The sequence below is a fragment of the Dipteris shenzhenensis genome, chromosome 17 (genome assembly GCF_047967505.1).
Source record: "Dipteris shenzhenensis isolate YYH24624 ecotype China chromosome 17, Dip_SZ_1.0, whole genome shotgun sequence".
Classification (NCBI taxonomy): Eukaryota; Viridiplantae; Streptophyta; class Polypodiopsida; order Gleicheniales; family Dipteridaceae; genus Dipteris; species Dipteris shenzhenensis.
In genome coordinates this window covers 15,408,136-15,428,149 of record NC_141612.1, presented here as the reverse complement: position 1 = coordinate 15,428,149, position 20,014 = coordinate 15,408,136, and the positions used below count along the sequence as shown (strand labels likewise).

Here is a 20,014-nt window from a genome sequence, read left to right as displayed (position 1 = left end):
AGCCGTGGTAGGTAGGTCACTTGACCTCCTCTTGATCCAGGAGCATATATTCACTGCGGCTAATATCGGTCGCAGCCATCACCTCCTTCCAGGTAAGGGGCCAGATATTTGGTCCCCAGCAGTTGGCTGTATCTAAGCCTCGCAGACAATGGCCTCGGAGGTTTTTGACCAGGGCAAGCTTATAGCAGGCAAGGCAATATGAATGGGGCTCCGTGCAAGTGGCCTCGGGATAGGGGTCTTGAACGTATATGCACCAGCCTGCAGACAACACCGGCCGCCCTTCTTGAGACATATGGCAAAGTGCCTTCTTGATGTGGATTCATGGATTGTTAGAGTCGACTTCAACCATCTAGAGTTCGAGGAGGATAAGCAGGGGGAGGCTTCGTTTGCAAAGATGCCGTAAAGCAGAGCACTTGGGAGAGTTTGGTTTTGCGATCAGCGGCAACAAGGATCCCTGGAGAAGTGTAGAGTTTACTAGGATTCCTGTCACCAAGCTATAATACTCCAACGTCAAAGTTCTAGTTGCCATTTATTGATCACAATTAATGAGTTCTTCATTTATTTAATTATGTTCAAAGAGCTATATTTATTTGGTCAAAGTATTAACTTCGATCATACTTAACTTGGGTTAAGTAAGCCTAACCCTAGTTTGGCTTCTGCCAAGATGGTTAACCACGGTTACCAAGCGCTATGGAACTCTATGCGCAACCAAAAGGTGTCCATGTGACCAAGGACTACTAAGACCCTAGAGCTTTGCCCTTTGTGGCATATAACCAGATTTTAGCTAGTTGAATTGAGAATTGGCATGTTGCCAAATGAATGAGCCTTGAGCTCTTTGTAAATTCATTCACGTTTTGATTTTTGTAAGAAGAGCTCTACGCTGAACTCTCTTTGTACTCAGATTTTCTTAAATGAATAAAGACCCGTTACATTACACGGCGCAGCGGAACAGAAACTGAACAAAGAATAGAGAGTACAGAGCAAACTGGAGACGAACAAAATTTTCCTTCAATACTGATGTAGTGTAGATGATGGCTCCGTCCACCCATGCGCTCCTACAGTGGAGCTTAGATGGTGATCTAGACAGATACTAGGTGAAGAGCTACTAACTGGAAGATCTGATCTGATACAATGGACTGGGGAGGTCGCCTCTTTATAGCTATGAGAGCGGCAGTCGGATCAACGTAGTCGGTGGAGCCGACCAGTCAACCTAGTCGATGGAACCGACCAGTCGTCCATGGAATATTCAAGGAATATTCCCTATATCGTCGCCTCGGGGGCGAGAAAACCCCAGCGAGAGCAAGGGGCTCCCACACAATCACCTTTCTACCCCGACTGTTATCCTGGGCCCTTGAGTGTTTGCACACCCACAGAGAGAGAGAGAGAGAATGAGAGAGAGTGTTTGCAGAAATTGAGGTTTGGGCAGCGTTTACTTCTATGATGACGACGATCCAGGTACAGGAGCATGAAAGCTGTTAGCTAACGATGTACTCTGGCGCTCTATGCTCCTCCAGCCAGGGAGATGCATTGAAAATTTTGAAAGTGATCGGTGGATTCCCGAATTGAATCGTTGGGAGAGCATAGTCGTGGCAAAGGAAATGCGCAATGAGCAATAATTAATTCTTGCATTAATTACTGCACGCGGAAATTAATCGCATGCACAACGCGCATAATCAGAGAAATTAATTGCAGGGGGATGTTCTCCTTGTGCCACGCTTGATACCGGTTTCAATGAAGAGAGAGAGCGCTATAGTTTCTTATTGACTTCAGTCAAAGATACTTAATCTTGGTATACTTAACCACGATTAGGAAGACATCGCGTATAACAAGAAGATTAACTGCGGTTAACCAAAGAACTTTTGACTACGATAAGAAAGAGTTGACTTCGGTCAACAAGACTTGGCTTTGGCCAAAGTAGGTTGACTCCGGTCAACCTAGAACTATTACCGACTCCGGTCGGAGAGTTTTGGCATTAATTAAGGTGCATTGACCCTTGGTCAAAGTCCTTAATTACTGCTAGAAGGGTTGGCTTTGATCAACCGCAGAGTTAGTTATTTTATGTGCACGTGTTTGCTTGGTGAGGACGCCCATGTTAAGCAACCAGCAATCCCCAATTTCTGGGGCAAACATATAGAGAAATGGCCGACCAAAATCAGGCCAATCAGCTGGTCTGGCCGACCAGAACTGGCCGACCAGCTGGCAGGCCCACCGACCAGCTGGCCAACCAGCGAGGTCAAGCCTATAAAGGCACTAGCCCCTACACTCTCATTGACAGGACAGGACCTGCAGCTGCTCCTCACCTCCTCCCTCCTTTGCTGCAGCCCCTCCTACTCCAGATCTACCTCTCCTCTTCAGATCTGCTCCTCTGCTTCAGCTCTGTCCCTTCTACTCTTCTGCTCCAGATCTGCCCCTTCTGCTCCAGTTCTGCTTTCTGCCATCTTCTCCTACCTCTGGACAGGACCTGCAGCTGCTCCTCACCTCCTCCATCCTTTGCTGCAGCTCCTCCTACTCCAGATTTGTCCCTTCTGCTCCAGATCTGCCCCTTCTGCCCCAGATCTCCTCCTTTTCTTCATCATGTTGCTATTCCAGAGAGCCTGAAGGTTCCTTCCTCAGAGCATGCTGGTTTTCAGCCATTTCCTAGGGCAGCTCCAGCCCTTCATCATCTTCATCATCATCAAGCTACACGGAGGACTGCGTTTCGCTCCCTCTGCTGCTATCTTTTCTACTGTTTCTCTACATAGAATCATCTTTCTGATTCACCTCAGCCACAGTCCTTGAGACACAACGGCTTGAGGTTCTTGTATATTCAGTTTTTCATATTACCGACAGGCACTATGTTTTCTGAGTTCCGTTCTTCAATTGTGTCTGAGTATTGTCTATTTTTAATCGCTCCACTACAAACCCTATCGTTTCTCTATAGCCCACAGTGACTAGGCTTAGTCCACAGGTTATTATTTGCATGCAAAGCGCTAACGATTAATGAGTGCCATGGTGATGCGCATTTAATTAATGTTGCAAGTTCTAAGATGGGTTGATTTCCCAAGCGCTATGGAGCCCAGTGGGCAGCCAGGAGGTGTCCATGTGACCGAGGGCTACAAAGACCCTAGAGTTTTGCCCTTTGTGGCATGTACCTAGATTTTAGTTAGTTGATTTGACAAGTGGCATGTTGCCAAAGAATGAGCCTGAGAGCTCCTTTGTGTTTGACCAATAAAACATAACTTTTTTAACATAATTAAGTAAATGAGAGACTCTTTGATTATGATTAAATAAATGGTCAATTGAAACTTTGACTTTGGAGCATTTACAACTTGATGACATTCCCTCGGCTTCTATTTAGTTGACCTCATCTGAAAAGCTTCCTTGTCAATATCCAAAAGCTATGGATGATCAGACAACATGTCTTCATCCATCCACTTGGCATCCAATGCCGAATAGTTTTTGAATTTTACAAGGTACCTGTAAAATTCCTTGCCCTGGGGACCTTTGCGTACAGTATGATACACAATTTGTTCTGGCTAAAGGACCTCTTCCAGCTCGTCTACTTCTAGTGGATCCTCTATTACTGGCTCTGTAGACTCCGGTCTCTAATATTTCTTCAGAAGGCCCACATGAAAGGCATTGCGAATCCTCCAATGCTCTGGCAATGCCAATCTGTATGCATCCTCATTAATCTCATATGTAACCCTAAAAGGACCATAGTATCTGTTGCATACACTTTTTCCTTGCCCTTAAGCTTGCAGAGCCTAGCTTTCTTGAACTTTAAAAGGACCCAACCCCTCGCTTGAGATCTAACTCTCTTGTGCTTATTTGCAGCCTTCTTATGTTTTTCTTGAGACCTTTCTATTGCTGTCCCAACTTGGCTGAAAGCTGTCTAGAGGTCTCTAACAAACTAATCAACTGCAAATATTTCATCTTTGGTCTTGGGGATAGGTGGCAGAATCACCTTCCCATAGATGACCTCAAAAGGGGCTTTCCCTGTGGAGCTGCGAACTGTATTATTATATGCAAACTCCACCAATGGTAGGTACATTTCCCAGTCTAAACTTTGGTCAGCCACGTAGCATTTCAATAAATCCAAGACTATAGAATTTGCTAATTCGCTTTGACTATCTGTCTAGGGATGAAAGAAGAAGAAAATTTCAGATTCGTCCCCATATTATTAGGGCTCTCCAAAATAGACTAGTCATTCTAGGATCTTGGTCACTGACAATGGACTTAGGTATACCATGGTGCTTAGAGATATGTGCCATGAAAAGGTTAGCCATATGATTTGACTTAATAGTTTTGCACACCGGAATAAAATGAGCTTGCTTGCAATGATAGTCCAAATCCCATCATTCCCTAACTTGCTTGCTGAATCTATCAATGATAGTCCAAATCCCATCATTCCCTAACTTTGATCTTGGCAAATCAAAAATGAAGTCCATTGCAATACTTTTCCATGGTGCCTCGGGCACGGGAAGATGCATAAGTAGGCTAGGTGCCTTCCGTCTGTCATATTTGACCTTCTGACAGGTGAGGCATTCTGTTACAAACTGATGTATATCTTTTCGCATCGCTAGCCAGTAGAAATACCTCTCTAATACTTGAGTTGTAGCTGTAATTCCTCTATGCCCAGCATATGGAGGTGCATGGCATTCCTCCACTATGTTTTGCCTCCTCTCTCGAGTGATGCATAGGTAGTCATCTTTCATAAGATACCCATCTTTCAAGGAATAGTGACTGGTGGACTACCCCTCTTGCACTTGCTACAAAATCTCACCAAAATCTGCATCACTAGCATATTGCTCTCTCATGTCTTCCAAATCCCTATGATAACCAATAGTTACATTGTTCACCTCGGGTCTTCGAGACAAAGTAGCTGCCACTCTGTTCTGAGCTCCCCGAGTATGGACAATCTGAAAATCTTACATTGACAGCATGTTTGCCCATTTCATGTGCTTCTCAAAGAGCTTAGTCTGAGTCAAGAAATATCTCAGACTTTGGTGATTAGTCTTTACTGTAAAGTCTGCACCCAAAAGATAATGCTTCCATATATGAAGGGCATGGATCACAGCCAACAACTCTTTCTTTTATAAAACCCATATACGTTGAAACTGCAAACTTTATTGCTTTTCCAACTGAAACATTAGATACAATTGGATAGTCTCCCCTCTATTCTTAGCAACCACACGCTGCATTTTACCCCTATGTACAAACTCAAGCACTCTTTCAGGAAGGGTTAGCTTCACTGCCTTGCGGTGGAACCAAGGCATTCCCAAAACAACATCATGATGTTTAAGTGGGGAGATGAAGAAATCGTCCTAATCAACATAGTTCCATACATGAAGATGGAGCTTCCCTATCAAGGGAGTAACTGGCACATAGTCCTCACAAAACATCTTGTCAGCATCCAGGGCCCTGCCCAACTCCTCCGTCTTTATCCCCAGCCTCAGGGCTAAATCTTCTGAGATGAAGTTATCAGTAGCCCCCAGATAAAACACTATGAGCGCATGCTGGTCTCTTATGTTGCCCGAACAAAGCAGCAACTCTCTTTTCTCTGGATTTGTCACTCGGCCTAAAATGTCCCGAATTCCTCCTACCATTGGTTTTTGCTGTTATGGTGGCTTTTTGTGCTTCTTAGAACCCGAAGGTTGCTCGGGGCACTGGGCAGCCACATGCCCTTCCTTTCCACACTTGAAGCATTTCCCCTCCTTGCGAAAAATGGCTATATGCTGAGGAGAAAACTAAGGTTTACCTTTGAAAGCTTTTGATACTTGGTTTCCCCTCAAATTCTGAGCTGAAATTCCCTCTTTTGAGCCTTGGGAAACTCCTTTTTCTCAGACTGAGGTGTGGCTGGCTTTTTCTTATCTACTGTCCCGGCAAAAGAGAAGGCACTGTGGTGGGATCTTCATGTACATTAAGCTTGCCACAATGGCTGCATGCATGATGTCTTGTATGCCCTTATGTTGCTGGGTATTAACCACAGCCTGTATCTTTGGAGTGAGACCAAACCTGTACTTTCGTGCCTAGGTCTTCTTTGAGACCTTCTTGAAGTAAGTAATCTACAAATATGCATCCCAAAATTTCTGATTATAGGCCTCTACTGTATCTCCTGCATCCATATACAAACTGTCCCCGGCAATAAGGACATGGTCTCTGAACTGCTTGGGCATAAACTGTTCGTAGAAGGCTTTCTTGAAGCCCTTCCACTTCTTTGGAGCAGCAGCAGCTGCAGTCCGTGCGCTCCACCATGCACTAGCTGTAACTGTCAGGTGCAGACTAACCATTTGCAGCTTGGAGGACTCAGAAAATTTCTCCGTGCCAAAAGCTGCATCAAACTGCCTAATGAACTGTATGGCTTTTTCTGTTTGGCCATATTGGCCATTAAATGTAGCAAATCTAACAGAGTTCCCACCTTCTTTCAACTTCTTAGTCTTTGCTTTCTTGGAAGACTTCTTCTTCTTCTTATGCTTATGCCTCCATGACCAAGAAGAAGAAGACGATGATGAGGATGAGAGGTAGAGCTAGAAGAAGAAGTAGGAGAACTTGAAGAGCTATGATCATGTCTGGCCTTCTTCTTCTTCCCGGGATGAGAACTCCCTTCTTGACTACCTCTTTTTCTCTTCTCGCTGTCCTCATAGCGAGGTTTCTTGCTCTTCCTGGAAACATCTTCTACAGCATGAGGATTTAAGAGCCTGCGAAACAATGGATCCCTTCAGTCTTTGACTGCACACTCTGCTCTTGAATGACCTCGTCATTCCTGGCAGTCTCCTCATGGGAAAGCATGGCATATGTTGTGAAGCTGTACTCTGTCAACTTTCCCTGAGGTTTGCAAACTCTTACACATAGTATGTGCAATCTATGCACTCAGCTTGCCTTATCAAAATGAAAAATACCTCAACAAGAGGTGTAATGCATTCACAAACTTAGCCCAGACTCGTGCCAAAAGCTGCCTGTCAAAGTCAAAGCGTAACCTCAAAACTGTGTGCCTCTTCTCTGGTTACTACAAATGACATTAAAAAAATTGCATCTGACCCCTTTTTCTCTGCTCAAAAGCATGCATATTTCTTTATCAAATTTCTGATTTTCTCTGCTATCTGTTGTTTTCTGATAGGTCAAAAGTTGCCTTCGAAAGGTGAAACTTTTTTTTTTAATAAAAGTAACTGGCTAGGTAACTGAACCAAACTGGGGTCTGGTTAATTGACCAGCCTCATCTAGTTAACTAAACCGTCTGGTTAGGCTATCCCAACGAAACATCTAACCAGGGTCAACTGACCAAGGTTAACTAGACCAGGGCTGACTAGTGCCACGTCACCTCCACGTGTCTGCCATGTGTCACCTACATATGCTGCCACATCAGCATCTAGTTAGCTACAGACTGCCACGTTAGCTTGTGACCTGCACTGCCATGTCAGCACTAAATGCATGGACTGCCACGTCAGCACTGCCAGGTGCGCCACGTGGACTTGCAGATTGCCACGTCACTTAGGTGCCACGTGTAAACGCCACTCACCCTAAAGTCAAGAACTTTGACGACAGGAGAAACCCTCCAGGATCTTCACGACGTCGTGCGTCGTCACGGATTCCGTCAGCATCTCGGACTGTCGACAGAAATTAGCTCGGTCTACGCCTGCAAACCCACTTCCTTCACAACGCCTAGCTTCGCAAAAATGAACGACACCACGCAAGATTTCGTGAAGGGTTGTCACGTCGCGTTGTCCTGTAAATCTTCTAAGTTTTGTCAGTCGTCACTGGGTAGCACTAGCCACACGCGATCACACTAGACCTGCGCTATATTCTGATGCAAATTTAGGCATAAAGACTTGCTCGCCATAGATTTACGCCTCAAGATCTTTCAACTAGTGTTCGTCGTGGAACTCCTTGACGGCGTACTAGGCGTAGCGACAACTACCGCACCTTCGACACCCTCAGCTTCTACTGGCAATAGCCTCATTGTCCGCACGGTGGCCAACAAGGCAGGATTGCATATTTGCACAAAGTACTTCCTGCCCTGACAACCCTGCCTTAGCTCTAATACCAATGAAATATAAAATCCATCACTCCACAAAAACCTTCAGCTTTTATTCTTTTCAAGCTCTCTCCCTCTACCTCTCTCTACAAGACACTAGGGCCCAAGGAGAACACGTAGGGCCGGACCCCCCCGAAGGCTTTATCCATTCTGTCAAATCAGCGTGCGAGCCAACTTACAAAATCCATACGTGAATCATTTCACAAAGGAGCTCTCATGCTCATTCTTTGGCAACATGCCACTTGTCAAATCAACTAACTAACATTTAGTTACATGCCACAAAGGGCAAACTCTAGGATCTTCGTAGCCCTCGGTCACATGAACACCACCTGGCTGCCCAATGGACTCCATAACGCTTGAGCTATCAACCCCTCTTAGAACTTCAACCATTAATTAAATGCACATCCCCATGGCACCCATTAATCGTTCGCGCTTTGCATGCAAATAATAACCTATGGACTAATCCTAGTCACTGTGGGCGTCCCCACCAAGCAAACATGTGCACATAAAATAACTAACTCTGCGGTTGACCGAAGCCAATCCTTCTAGCCGTAATTAAGGACTTTGACCAAGGGTCAAGGCGACTTAATTAATGCCTGAACTCTCCGACCGGAGTCTGTAATAATTCTAGGTTGACCGGAGTCAACTTGCTTTGGCCGAAGTCAAGTCTTGTTAACCGAAGTCAACTCTTTTTGACCGTAGTCAAAAGTTCTTTGGTTAACCGTAGTTAACCCTCTTGGCATACACTAAGCCTTCCTAACTGTGGTTAAGTATACTTAACCAAGGTTAAGTATCTTTGACTGTAGTCAATACTTTGACCAATAAAAGATAACTTTTTGAACATCAAATAAAAGAGAGACTCTTTAATTATGATCAAATAAATGGTCAATTGAAACTCTGACTTTGGAGTATTTACAACCTTGGTGATAGATAATTCTATTTTTGCCAAAGAATCCACATGTGAATTCTTTGCAAAATAGTTGGGACATGTCGTATCCCAAGAACGGATTCATATGGATCCTAAAAGGATAAGGGCCATATTAGAATGGCCACGTCCCACAAACGTAAGAAAGTTACAACTAGAGTCTCACATCGAGTTGAGGCATCAAAAAGACCATAGGCATAATCCTCCCGTGTCTGCACGTTAAGATGGTAATTAATGAATTCCTAGTCAAAAAACGGTGTCAAATTTGAGCCGAGTTATTTATGTACACTAGAGGGAGCATTTCATAACTTTATACTGCCAGGAACTATTTCTTGTTCTTCGCGATCGTCTTCTTGTATACTGCCATGATATTCAAAAAGAACTTTCAATGTTATTTCTAGACATGTGTAGGGAAGCTCGTAGATTTCTTGCACACATCCTCATACCAACCATTCATAGAATGTACCCATCTGGGATGTGACTCGAGTGGTGCTCCATCACATGCTCAATCATAAATGTCCTACAGATTGATGGCTCCCATGCCCCCAAGGCCAATTTTGGCAGTCTGTCATTTGCCCTTTTGTAGATCTTATGGAGAGAGATTGTGAGGTTGTGCATTCCCACAACCTCAAATGGCAACATGCCTTTTTCCATTACAGAGATCTAGAATGGCATGGTGAAGGCTCCCCGAAATTTAAAGAATTTTTCTCAAGCTCATTTAACATATCAAATGACAAGCTATAACCTCCAGTCCGTAAAGCATATGTGGTACAAATAAGGCTTTAAATAAGGGGTTTTAGTTTCCAACTCCCCATGTTGGGCCGACTGCATTTATTTTTGAAAAGCACAGTAGTGCTTTTAGGCTACTGTCCTTCATGCACTACAGTTCCCCCATCTCTTGTTGGAAGGAACACCTACCCTTGGATACTTAGTTTTCCACTGTTCTATTTGACCTCCATTATAAAATACAACTAGGTGTTCCATAGACTTTGTTGTCCCCACATTTATTGTTCCCTACATTGGCAACGAAGCCAATTGTCTGGGAAATTTTTTTGCAAAGAATGAGAATTTGCCACACCTCCATAGTGTGTAACATAAAGACCATGCATCTACATACGACAAAAGATTCCTTGAATTTAATATTGCATTTCATAAACTATGGCTATTCTGTTCTAAACTAGGTGGATACTCCTACATTACCACATCCACTAGGACTTAAGTCATATGAATAACCACCAAAAATAGTCCCCTCTCCCAAAAGTGTCCATAGATACCTCTTCATTGAGAGCCCTTAATTGAAATTTTTTGAAATTTGTGGAGAGATGGGCGTTTTTTGGGCATTATGGAAGAGGGGACTAAAGAGAATGCACAATGTTTTGTCCTTCCAGGCCTAGGACTCCATATGGAGAGATTGCCACCATTTAAGTATAGACTGGAGATCCCATTCATATGGCTCATCTATCATGAGGTGAAACAAGTCATCAAAGAGGATCTTCGACAGCTCCACGCATAAAGGACCTCAATAGCATCCCATGAGCTTTCGATAAAACTCAACTACTACAGAGATCATTGCATCTAGATCTCTGAGAAGGGTTTCGATCTGCCCGTAGATCCATCTGTCACGTGCCCTAAGAATCTTGATTAGGCAAGTTTCGAGTGTTCTCTTCTCTTTGATTCTTTGGTCTGTCCAGCCAGTACAACTTGCAGCCCATGTTAGGGCCTTAATCTATCAAATGCGGATTGGGCTAGGGTGGAGAGGCTCCAAGTTCTATTACTAGCATGGATAATCAGATTTGGTGAAGTTCGGGGTCATCCCACTCCAGCTTGACACAACATTCCAAGTGATTGCATACTTTCATTGAGTTAGGGATTTCGGTTCCAAGACCTTAGGCCGACACAGGTTACCATGGCTGGCCATGTCCGCATCCATGACATTAGTAGCCGAGGGTGATCAGAGGTGTTAGTATGCCCCTACATGCAGATCGTTCACAAATCTTGGACTACACATGAACAGACTGCCTCCTTTTCAGTATAAGCCTCAAGGCCCCCTCTATTCTGCTCACTTATCACGAGGCTAACCAGGTCATTCAGGAGGATCTCGTACAACTACACACATACAGGACCTGGTTGGCACCTAGCAAGATTCTAAGAAGCTCAACTTCTACAGGGACCACTGTATATTGATAACAAAGGAGGGCTTCATTACCCGCTGGGCTACACATGGGTCCACCTCCCCCACTCCTTGAGGATCTCGATCAACTAGTTTCGTGTTTCCTCTCACCAATTACGCATTGAGACCGGACGGGCTGAGGGATACTTAGGAAGGGCTGGATAAGCACTCTATGCGAACTACAGAAGGTTTGAGTTAGAGGAGTATTTTGCTTTCAGATGTCCTGTGTACTATGAGATTCGAGGCAGCTACCATTGTCTTTCAAAGATGGATTCGGATCCCTCTCCAGCCTTTTGGATCACATTCAGTTCATTGTATCTCATTGTTTCAGTCTCATAGACCCTTGACTTTTGTAAACCTTGCTTCTTTCTGTCGTTCTTTCTTTCTCACTGCTATGAGACAGGACAAGGCTCAAACAGATGGCATCCCATGTAAGGGACAGATCTACACCTTATGTGACATGCCTGACATTGAGTCAGGAGCACTTTGCTTTGGTAGAACATCTCTAGTCAAAAATCTTTGTTGCATAGAGTAAGACCGTCCTAGCATAGAACCCCATAAATCCACCATTCCAAGTAACAATTATAGATCGTTGAGAGACATCTGTTGTCAGCTATCATTGGGAAGTGCTTAGGCTTATTCAACTGAACTGAATGCACAGTTTATTGAGTCATGTGAGCACCTCAGTATCAGAATGCACGAATTGAAAAGACTATACATCCTGGTGATAAAATACCATTAAAACAGTCCACAAGATATGACAAGAAAGAGAAATTAACACAGTTCACCAAGAAACAGACCCCCATCCCTAAGAAAGGAAAAAGAAAAGCACTGCGAACCTTCCATTTTGGCCTGTTTTCGACTTCTGATGTGACATCCTCAAGGAATGTAAGCAATGCACTTAGCATCACTTCAAAAAGATCCACATGCACATGCCCAAGAGCCAAAGTTGCTGCATACTGCAGTATGCACAAGACGATCCAGAATGTAAGAAATCCAATGCAAACAAAAATGGAGGAAAGACATAAAATGTTAAGCAATTATTATAACGAGTACCTTCTTAAAATGCCAATAGAGGCACATCTTTGTGCTGCCAAATATCCAATCACAACCCATGCAGACTTCTCCTTCACAATAACTGACCTCACAGATGCGATAGATTCGTTCACTTTGAACATTCTAACAGTAACATCATTTGCATGATCAAAACTCCGTTGACCACTACTTTCAAACTTGCAAGCTCCTATTTTGCTTTTATGTTCATATTCTCTTGAATATGTAATCATTTTACCATGTACAAGTGAGCATAATAACATATGCATGTGTATTGATCTTCGAACATGGTTGTAGTTGAGTGCACACACAAACACAAATGCATGTATGCATGTGCACATATGCAAGTATGTGATATAGAGAGAGATCCACTTCGTGTCTCTCTTCCTTCAAATAAGTGAGAACGTATTACATCTCAGCATAGGGATAAGCAAGCCTCAAACCGTCAGAATATACAGCATAAAATCAAAGGGATCAGCAAGCCTCAAACCGTCAGAACATGCAGCAGAATAGATGCGAAGAGAGAGCACATATACGCAGGAAATGCAAGAGAAGAAGATGCTGGAACTCTGCCCAATCAAATGATGTATACAACAGTGGGGAATAGCCCCTATTTAAAGGCTGTGGGAGGAGCCTCTGGTCGGCTTGATCGGACAAGCTGACTAGCCCAATCTGGTTGGCTAGCCCGACCACCAGTTGGCTGGATGACCAAGCTTGTCAGCTGGTCAGTTGGCTGACATGCCTGACTTGCCTGACTGGCCCCAGCCGGTCCTCTAAGTAGCTGGTCACATCCAGCCCTTAGCCATACATCCAGATTATATCCAGGCCCCACATCCAGCTCGTATGCCCTGGCAAAGCCCCCCAACTACTAGCAGAAAATCAGGGAGAGAGAAGAGAAAACAACTACGATCCTCGGGTAGGCACACCCACAATAACAGTCCTCGCTCCCTAAGGTACAGACAGGAGATGAACAGATTTCTAACACCCCCTCCCAGGTCACGGATGTGGAATCAATCCTACTAAGCTGGAGTGTCGACAAAGTATCTGCCGTGGAAGAGTCTTAATCAAGAGGTCCACCGCATTGTCCTCTGTCGAACAGAAAGCTAGCAAGATGTCACCATCCAAAATCTTCTCTCAAACAAAGCGATACTGCATCTCTATATCCTTGGTCCGTGTATGGAAGACTGCATCATGAGCAATAGCTATAGAGCTCTGGTCTTTGCACTGCATGACTGTGGGAGCCCTCTGCTGAAACCCAATCTCACCAAGTAACCTCCTCGGCCACACCACCTCACACACAGCACCACGAGTGGCCATTCAGCCTTAGTAGAAGACAAGGCCACAATTGGCTGCTTCTTGCTGTTCCAAGAAATAGCTCCTGAGCCAAGGGTAAACCCTGAAGTAGATCTTCTTGTGTCTAAATCTCCTCCCCAATCAGCATCACTCCAGAGTCCAACCTCGGAGCTTGACTCTATCCTTCAATCCCCCTCTAGTGTCATAACAGAGTCCCAAATCCTTCATACCCTGTAGATACTTAGAGATCTGCAATCCTGCATCCCTATGAGCCTTTAAAGGTGTCTACATGAATGAGCTAAACTACCCCACTGGCAAACTCAAGTCCAATCTGGTGGTTCAGCAAAACCAGATCCATGAACCAACAATCACTCTGCCAAGCCAAGGTGGATCTCTATTCTAGTTCAGCCCGTACCAATATCCCCTTCCTGAAATTGTACTTGCTCTATGGGCTCTAATTCATTATATGTTCACCTAGTTCACAAGCTAACAGCACCCGAGAGGTGATTTAGGGTGAGATCTACCCAATGCTCAAAAAATTGACAAATAGTGCCACGGAAGCTCAGCCTGCTACTTGTCCAAGGCATCTATCTAGGAATTGTGATCTTGTCCTAGAAACCTCCTAATTGCTTTTCTTCCAAGCGTCTCACCAGTTGGTAATCTTTCCTATTGATTTCCCCATTCATCATTGGATCTTGCAAAGTTTTGTGGTTATGGGTTATAGAATTAGACCTGCACGCATATAGAATAGCCTCACTTTTAATTTATTAAGATTAACCTTGTCGTATTTTGTGTCTTACAAGTTTCTGGCGCATACCAAGGTGATTGGCTGTCACCACTACTTAGCAAGCGAACAGAACAGTCTGGTTTTGCCCCAAGAACTTATGGAAGTTGAGGATTTGACCTATGTTCCACATGAACCTGATATAGTTATCAACTTCAAGAAAAGGAAACTTATGAATAAGTTAAGAAGGACTCAATGTGGGAGTCAACTGCTAGTTTGCAAAAGAACTTTCCCTATATATATATATATATATATATATATTCTCGTATGCTCAGATTAGTGGGCTTAATTCAGTAGGTTAGGGGGCACCAGGCTTAAGGGAAGTAGGCTAACGTGGGGTAGAGGACTTGAACACTAGCAAAGGGCCGATTGGCTATATTTAGCTGGGATGCTTTCCATAAAGCGGGATGCTCTGGTCTGGATCTTGAGCCTAGACTCTTCGCCTTCTACATGGCAGATCACGAGATGATGTCCTGATGGTTCCTTGGGAATGGGTTCTGGTGGCAGATCTATGGAGCATAGGCTTGTGGGAATCTCATCTCTAGCCCACGTGGCTAGGAGATGAGTCACCTTCTGTTTTTCTTGTGTTTTGCTAGTTGTGTTTGGACTAGGTTTAGGGTTAGATCTTAGTACTCAGCCACATGCTACCAAGATGGCTGTCTACCGAGAGGATTTTCTCCATATTGAGGATGGTTTCATTCCGTCATCAGGCACTTGCAGATTCACATGTCAGGTGTAATATGGATAGCCATGGGTCAACTTCGGGCATCATCTCACAGGTTCCACATCGAGACTGGATGAGAGGTTGAGGTTACCTGACACTACCGCGAGTTGCGACTATGTACCCTATGTGACTAGCAAGAGGTGGAGACAAGGGAGCATATGCTTATGAAATGTCCTCAATACTATGAGATCCATGAGAGATATCATTGCTCCTATGCAAATGGGTTCCAAGATATGCGGAGCGTCATTGACTATGCAAACCAGAGATGTCCCACTCTCCTTGTGCTGGAGGTCACACGATTCAGACACACTTATACACATGGTCAGGCTCATAAGCAGCAAGAGATCACTGACATCTTCACAAAAGATGACCACACTCACTGGCAACCATTGAGCACAGGACCCTAAGGCTGCTCCCTAGGCACGTCGAACATGCATGAGGATAGCCACCATGGGCAATAGACACCCCATTCAAGGCACCCATGGCAGCATCACAAAGACAAGCCACCTCACGAAGACCATATTTCAGGCCCACAGAGCAGGCGAGAAGACAGCAGATACAGATCTCAGACATGCTTCAGAGGCATTGGTACTCAAGTTGGATCCCCACCACGCTCACTCATAGCTTTAGACCCTCATGGGAAGTCCAATACAATGTATTTCTACACCAGGCACGTCGAACATGCATGAGGATAGCCACCATGGGCAGTAGATGCCCCATTCAAGGAACCCATGGCAGCATCACAAACCTACCTTAGAAAATATAAATATTTCTATCAGTTCCAAAGTCATCCTCTAAAAACAAATCAAACTATGCCTTTTTCACCTCGGTCCCGCATAAAGAGACCTCAGAAGATTAAAAGCCATAAGCTACTAGCTCATATGATATCACCAGTGCCCAACAATGTCATCAGTGCGATATGGTGGGTGTAGACCATTGCATAAACAGATGCTCGAAATATTTACATGCAAACATTACAGTAGTGTCAGTTTCCCATCCTACATGAACACTATGTTCATGTGCAGCAAACTTGTCCTCATCAAGTACCAGGTTTTTACTTGGCCGTACATTATGATAATTCAATAGAAAAAACTGAGGGTCTATAAATGGGGGGTAATATTTCAAACCAAGATATGATGAAGCACATCTCTGTGAATAAATAATGCACCTTAATTTGTTCACATATCATTCACATCTTAAATCATTATTATGTTGATGATGGGCCTAGTTCTTCCCATTTGTAACATATCAAACCTTCTCAAGGATATAGGCATTGCTCATCTCAAGATAGAATGAAATCTACTTCTCCAAAGTTGTTCCTATGTCTATAAACTAGCAAATAGCAAGGAGTGATCAGGCAAACACAAAAATACTTACAACTTGTCCTTCAGAGCTTGATCTTAATAAAGGGAAAATCATGTTAAAGGTGTCTTTGGCGTCTTTGGCAGCTTGTGTTCCTCCATCCTCGCCTTCCTCAGGTGGGCATGAGCATGCAAACATGGAATACATGTGCCATTGTTCCAGTTTGCTTTCAAATTCCTGAGTTTGAGAACCTTTTCCTCCAAGGTCTAAAGGTGTCATGTTTGCAAGCCGTTGCACAACCTCCAGCCTGCCCTTTTCAAAAGAATAGGTTACTAAGAAAACAAATAAAAAAGTGTGATTGTCTACAACAACCTGGAAGCTAATACTCTGAATTGACTACCTTCGCCAGATGATACAATATCAAGATTCACCTTAAATTTTCCTGTAACTTTTCTGAAAATATTATCATGCCACAGATTACAGGCTGTCACGATTCTGGTGGCTAAGTCAAACACCACCACAGCATGATGACACACGCTAAAGAGTAAAGCACTTAACATCAGCCTTCCTGTGCAATCGTATAGTACTCCTTACAGTTCAAATAATTTTTATTTTACCTTGCAGAATTGACTGCATTTGGGCACAGAACAGCGGCATGCTTTACAAGTTCACTTAAACAGCGTGCCCATCTGCTCTTATCATGGCTTTCCAAAATACATTGCAGGGTGACGTCTCCCGGGAGTATATCCCACTCTCTTCTAAGATCAAACCACCGTCCAGGATCCCAATAGCATCTCTGCACTATGTCCTCCTGGAAAATAGGATGACGAAAACATGGTGAGCATGGAAGGAAAAAGATATTGCAAAGACTGGCATGTAAGATATTTGGAGCGTAATTTCAGTTTGTGTTCGCTGATGCATTAGCTTTTTTCCCTTGAAGCTTTTAAGATGCCCCTATGGCTAGTAATTTTTCACGGAGGTGCATGAATATCACATACATGGTACACTCCTCAATGAAAACCTTGAAGATATGTAGTGAAATGAATTTTTTCTTAGACCACTCTGAAGCCATAAGCACTTGTGCATAGCCCACCAAGAAACTGTGTTGCTCAGATAAAAGCCAAAAAACTTTGTGACAAATAAGTGTGTCAACCTTTAGATTTTCCTAAAGAGACACAAAGAGGCAAAGAACTCCTTCCATAAATTCATATGTGAAAATCACTCTCATTTTGCTTTCACTGTTCATATGCAACAAACGCTTTAATCTAACCGGAAGAAAGGGAAAATCAGAAAGTACTACTTACACCAACTTCTTCAAAAACATCTATCACAAAAGTTGTCTGCACTTCCTCCAAATCATATTTCCGCCCCTGATCCTTAGTGTACCTCCGTATATCATTTTGCAAGGCGCGAACACAACGTAGAAGCTCAAGAGCAGTATGTCGAGTTTGGACATCCACTGAGCAAAGAAAAATAAGCCCAATTGCATCCATCCCATGAGATGAGAATTTATTGGCATCCCCATTTGCCCGAAAAGGTGAGGAGCGATAACCAAGCTCTCCGCTTCCTTTCGTGCGCTTCATATTTCTAGTTTCCATACAGAGACTTTCTTCTGCCAAGCAAGCACGCCAAGCTTGTAATAGCTGAACCAAGCGGCCAAGGGAAGTGTGAATCAAAAGTGGATATTCATCAGGCAGCTGTAGAATAAAGTTTGCCATTCCCTTCATAACTGCAGGACGACTGTAAGGGAGGTCCCTGACAGTCCTAAAAAGCACCTGTACTGCTTCCTCACGAACGCCAGGTTCAATGCTAATTCCATAAGCAGGAAGTATTTCCATCATTTTATCATTACGCCATATCTCTGGAATAAGGTTCGGAACACATTTCAAAGCCCATCGGAAAACCATCCACCCTTGGGGTTTCTCTTTTGTCATTGATTCTACCATCAAACCAAGGCATGGAATCAGTAAAGCAAGAGGAAAAGCTTGAATGATAATCATCCACATACATGCATATGCAGATATGCACATATGAAAGCCCTACTTCATAAGCATCATGATGAGCAATACGCATAAAAATTCGCCAAAATTAAGTCAAGCAGAACATCAGCAAAGGCTTCATCAGTAAAACAACCAGGGAAACATACGTAGTAATGGGTCAAAATCATTGCACTTGTACATGCACATATGCAGGCAAGTCAAACTGAAAACATTAATAAGTTTTGCACAATCAAGCACTACGTAGATCAGCTCTCAAAAGCAACTGACACTATCCTGATTCTGTGAAAACCAAAGCCTTGCATCGCCAACCAGTCAAACAAATTTAAGCCCTGAACTTTCCTTCCAATGTACCTGTCTGATCTTTCTGTCTCTCGTATTAGCAAGGAAGATATGCAGAATCTTAAATCTTGAACCTGGAATACTAAAACATCATGTACTGTGTCATAACATTAAAGAGATATCTTAGATGCGTTGGCTTGCAGAGTATTGTCTTCATAGAATTCATGTCAACCATTGAATGCATGTAGCCATAATTTTATTGGCACAAAGCAGTAATACATGAACAAGAGGAAACATACAATGCTCACTCAATAAACAAATCATCAGTACAAAGGCCATGAAACACAACCTTAGGATAAGCTAAAACTTGACTGTAACAGCTCTTCCTTCCCCCCAAGAGCAAACAAAGTTGTCAAGGCCCTTTACAAAATATGTTTTTTTATCATGACATGTATAAAAGATCCACATCAAAAACATACCCAAAGTGGACTTTGGAGAGGTGAGACGGGCAGCTCCATATGTGCTATGGCATGCTCTTATGATCTGATCGAGAGCAGCTCGAACTTTTGGTATATATTGACTGATGTCGTGGGAACCATCTGAAAATCCTGAACCAGAACCTTGTGCCGTGAAAGGATGGCGAGGCGAAGCAGAAACCGCGGACCCTGAAGAGGACCATGGAGATAATGGTGAACCCCTGAGTGAAGAAGTGGCAGAAAAGTGGACATCTTCTGATCTGAAGGTGTCCAAACCAGTGCGATGATGTGAGGGTGAAGAAACCACTGCAAGTAAAGCCCTGAGTCCAATTACTTTGGCCTCACTAGGGTTGTCATTTCGTAGCAGTTCTAATATCATATGATTCATAGCAAAGTCAAGATTGCTCTCAGCTATTGTCAAGCAAAATTCAACAACTTTGTCAGGTTGCACATCTTGAGTCAAGGATCCTTTCTTTAACAATGCCAACAGCTGAGAAGTCACACTATGGAGGTAGTCCCAAACACGGTTTTTCGGTTGACTTTCTGCATATACATTCACATAAAATCGCACCACTCGATGTAAACAGTCAAGAGCCATCGACCTTAGGCTTTTCTCCTGTCCAAACATAACCACTTTCATGCAATTAGTCTCCAAAGCTAAAATAAATCAATGAAAGATCTGTGTGTGTGTGTGTGCGCGCGCGCACGCGCCAATATTCAAAAATGCAGGTCAACATAGCAAAAACGAAAGTAATGGTGATCGGGTCTTGAAATAAACAGATAAATTTCACATTCGAAGGGGAGACTTTGGAAGTAGTTGCTTCATACAAATATCTAAGGCTGGATTTTATAGATAATTACAAGTGCAATGCATGTGTGAAACGTAGGATTCTGGGAGGTTTAAAAGCATTGTACATCTTCCAAAATAAATGCGGAAAGGCACATTTGTGGAATTGGGAGATGAGGAATTTTTTATACACCATGCTTGTGCAAACAG

The 20,014-nt window shown here is 43.5% G+C and overlaps 1 protein-coding gene across 2 annotated transcripts in view; it reads right to left on the bottom strand.

The window, feature by feature from the left end:
• The window catches only part of LOC147891732 (ARM repeat superfamily protein), a 99,873-nt gene that overhangs the window by 20,838 nt on the left and 59,021 nt on the right, over positions 1–20,014 (bottom strand). For both annotated transcript variants that reach the window (XM_087388699.1, XM_087388700.1), the window contains 5 exons: positions 19,021–19,633; positions 17,567–18,201; positions 16,880–17,073; positions 16,338–16,569; positions 11,946–12,065 (listed from right to left, as the gene is read on the bottom strand). In XM_087388699.1, coding sequence (XP_087244825.1) covers positions 11,946–12,065; positions 16,338–16,569; positions 16,880–17,073; positions 17,567–18,201; positions 19,021–19,633 — 1,794 coding nt within the window. The remainder of the gene's footprint in view (positions 1–11,945; positions 12,066–16,337; positions 16,570–16,879; positions 17,074–17,566; positions 18,202–19,020; positions 19,634–20,014) is intronic.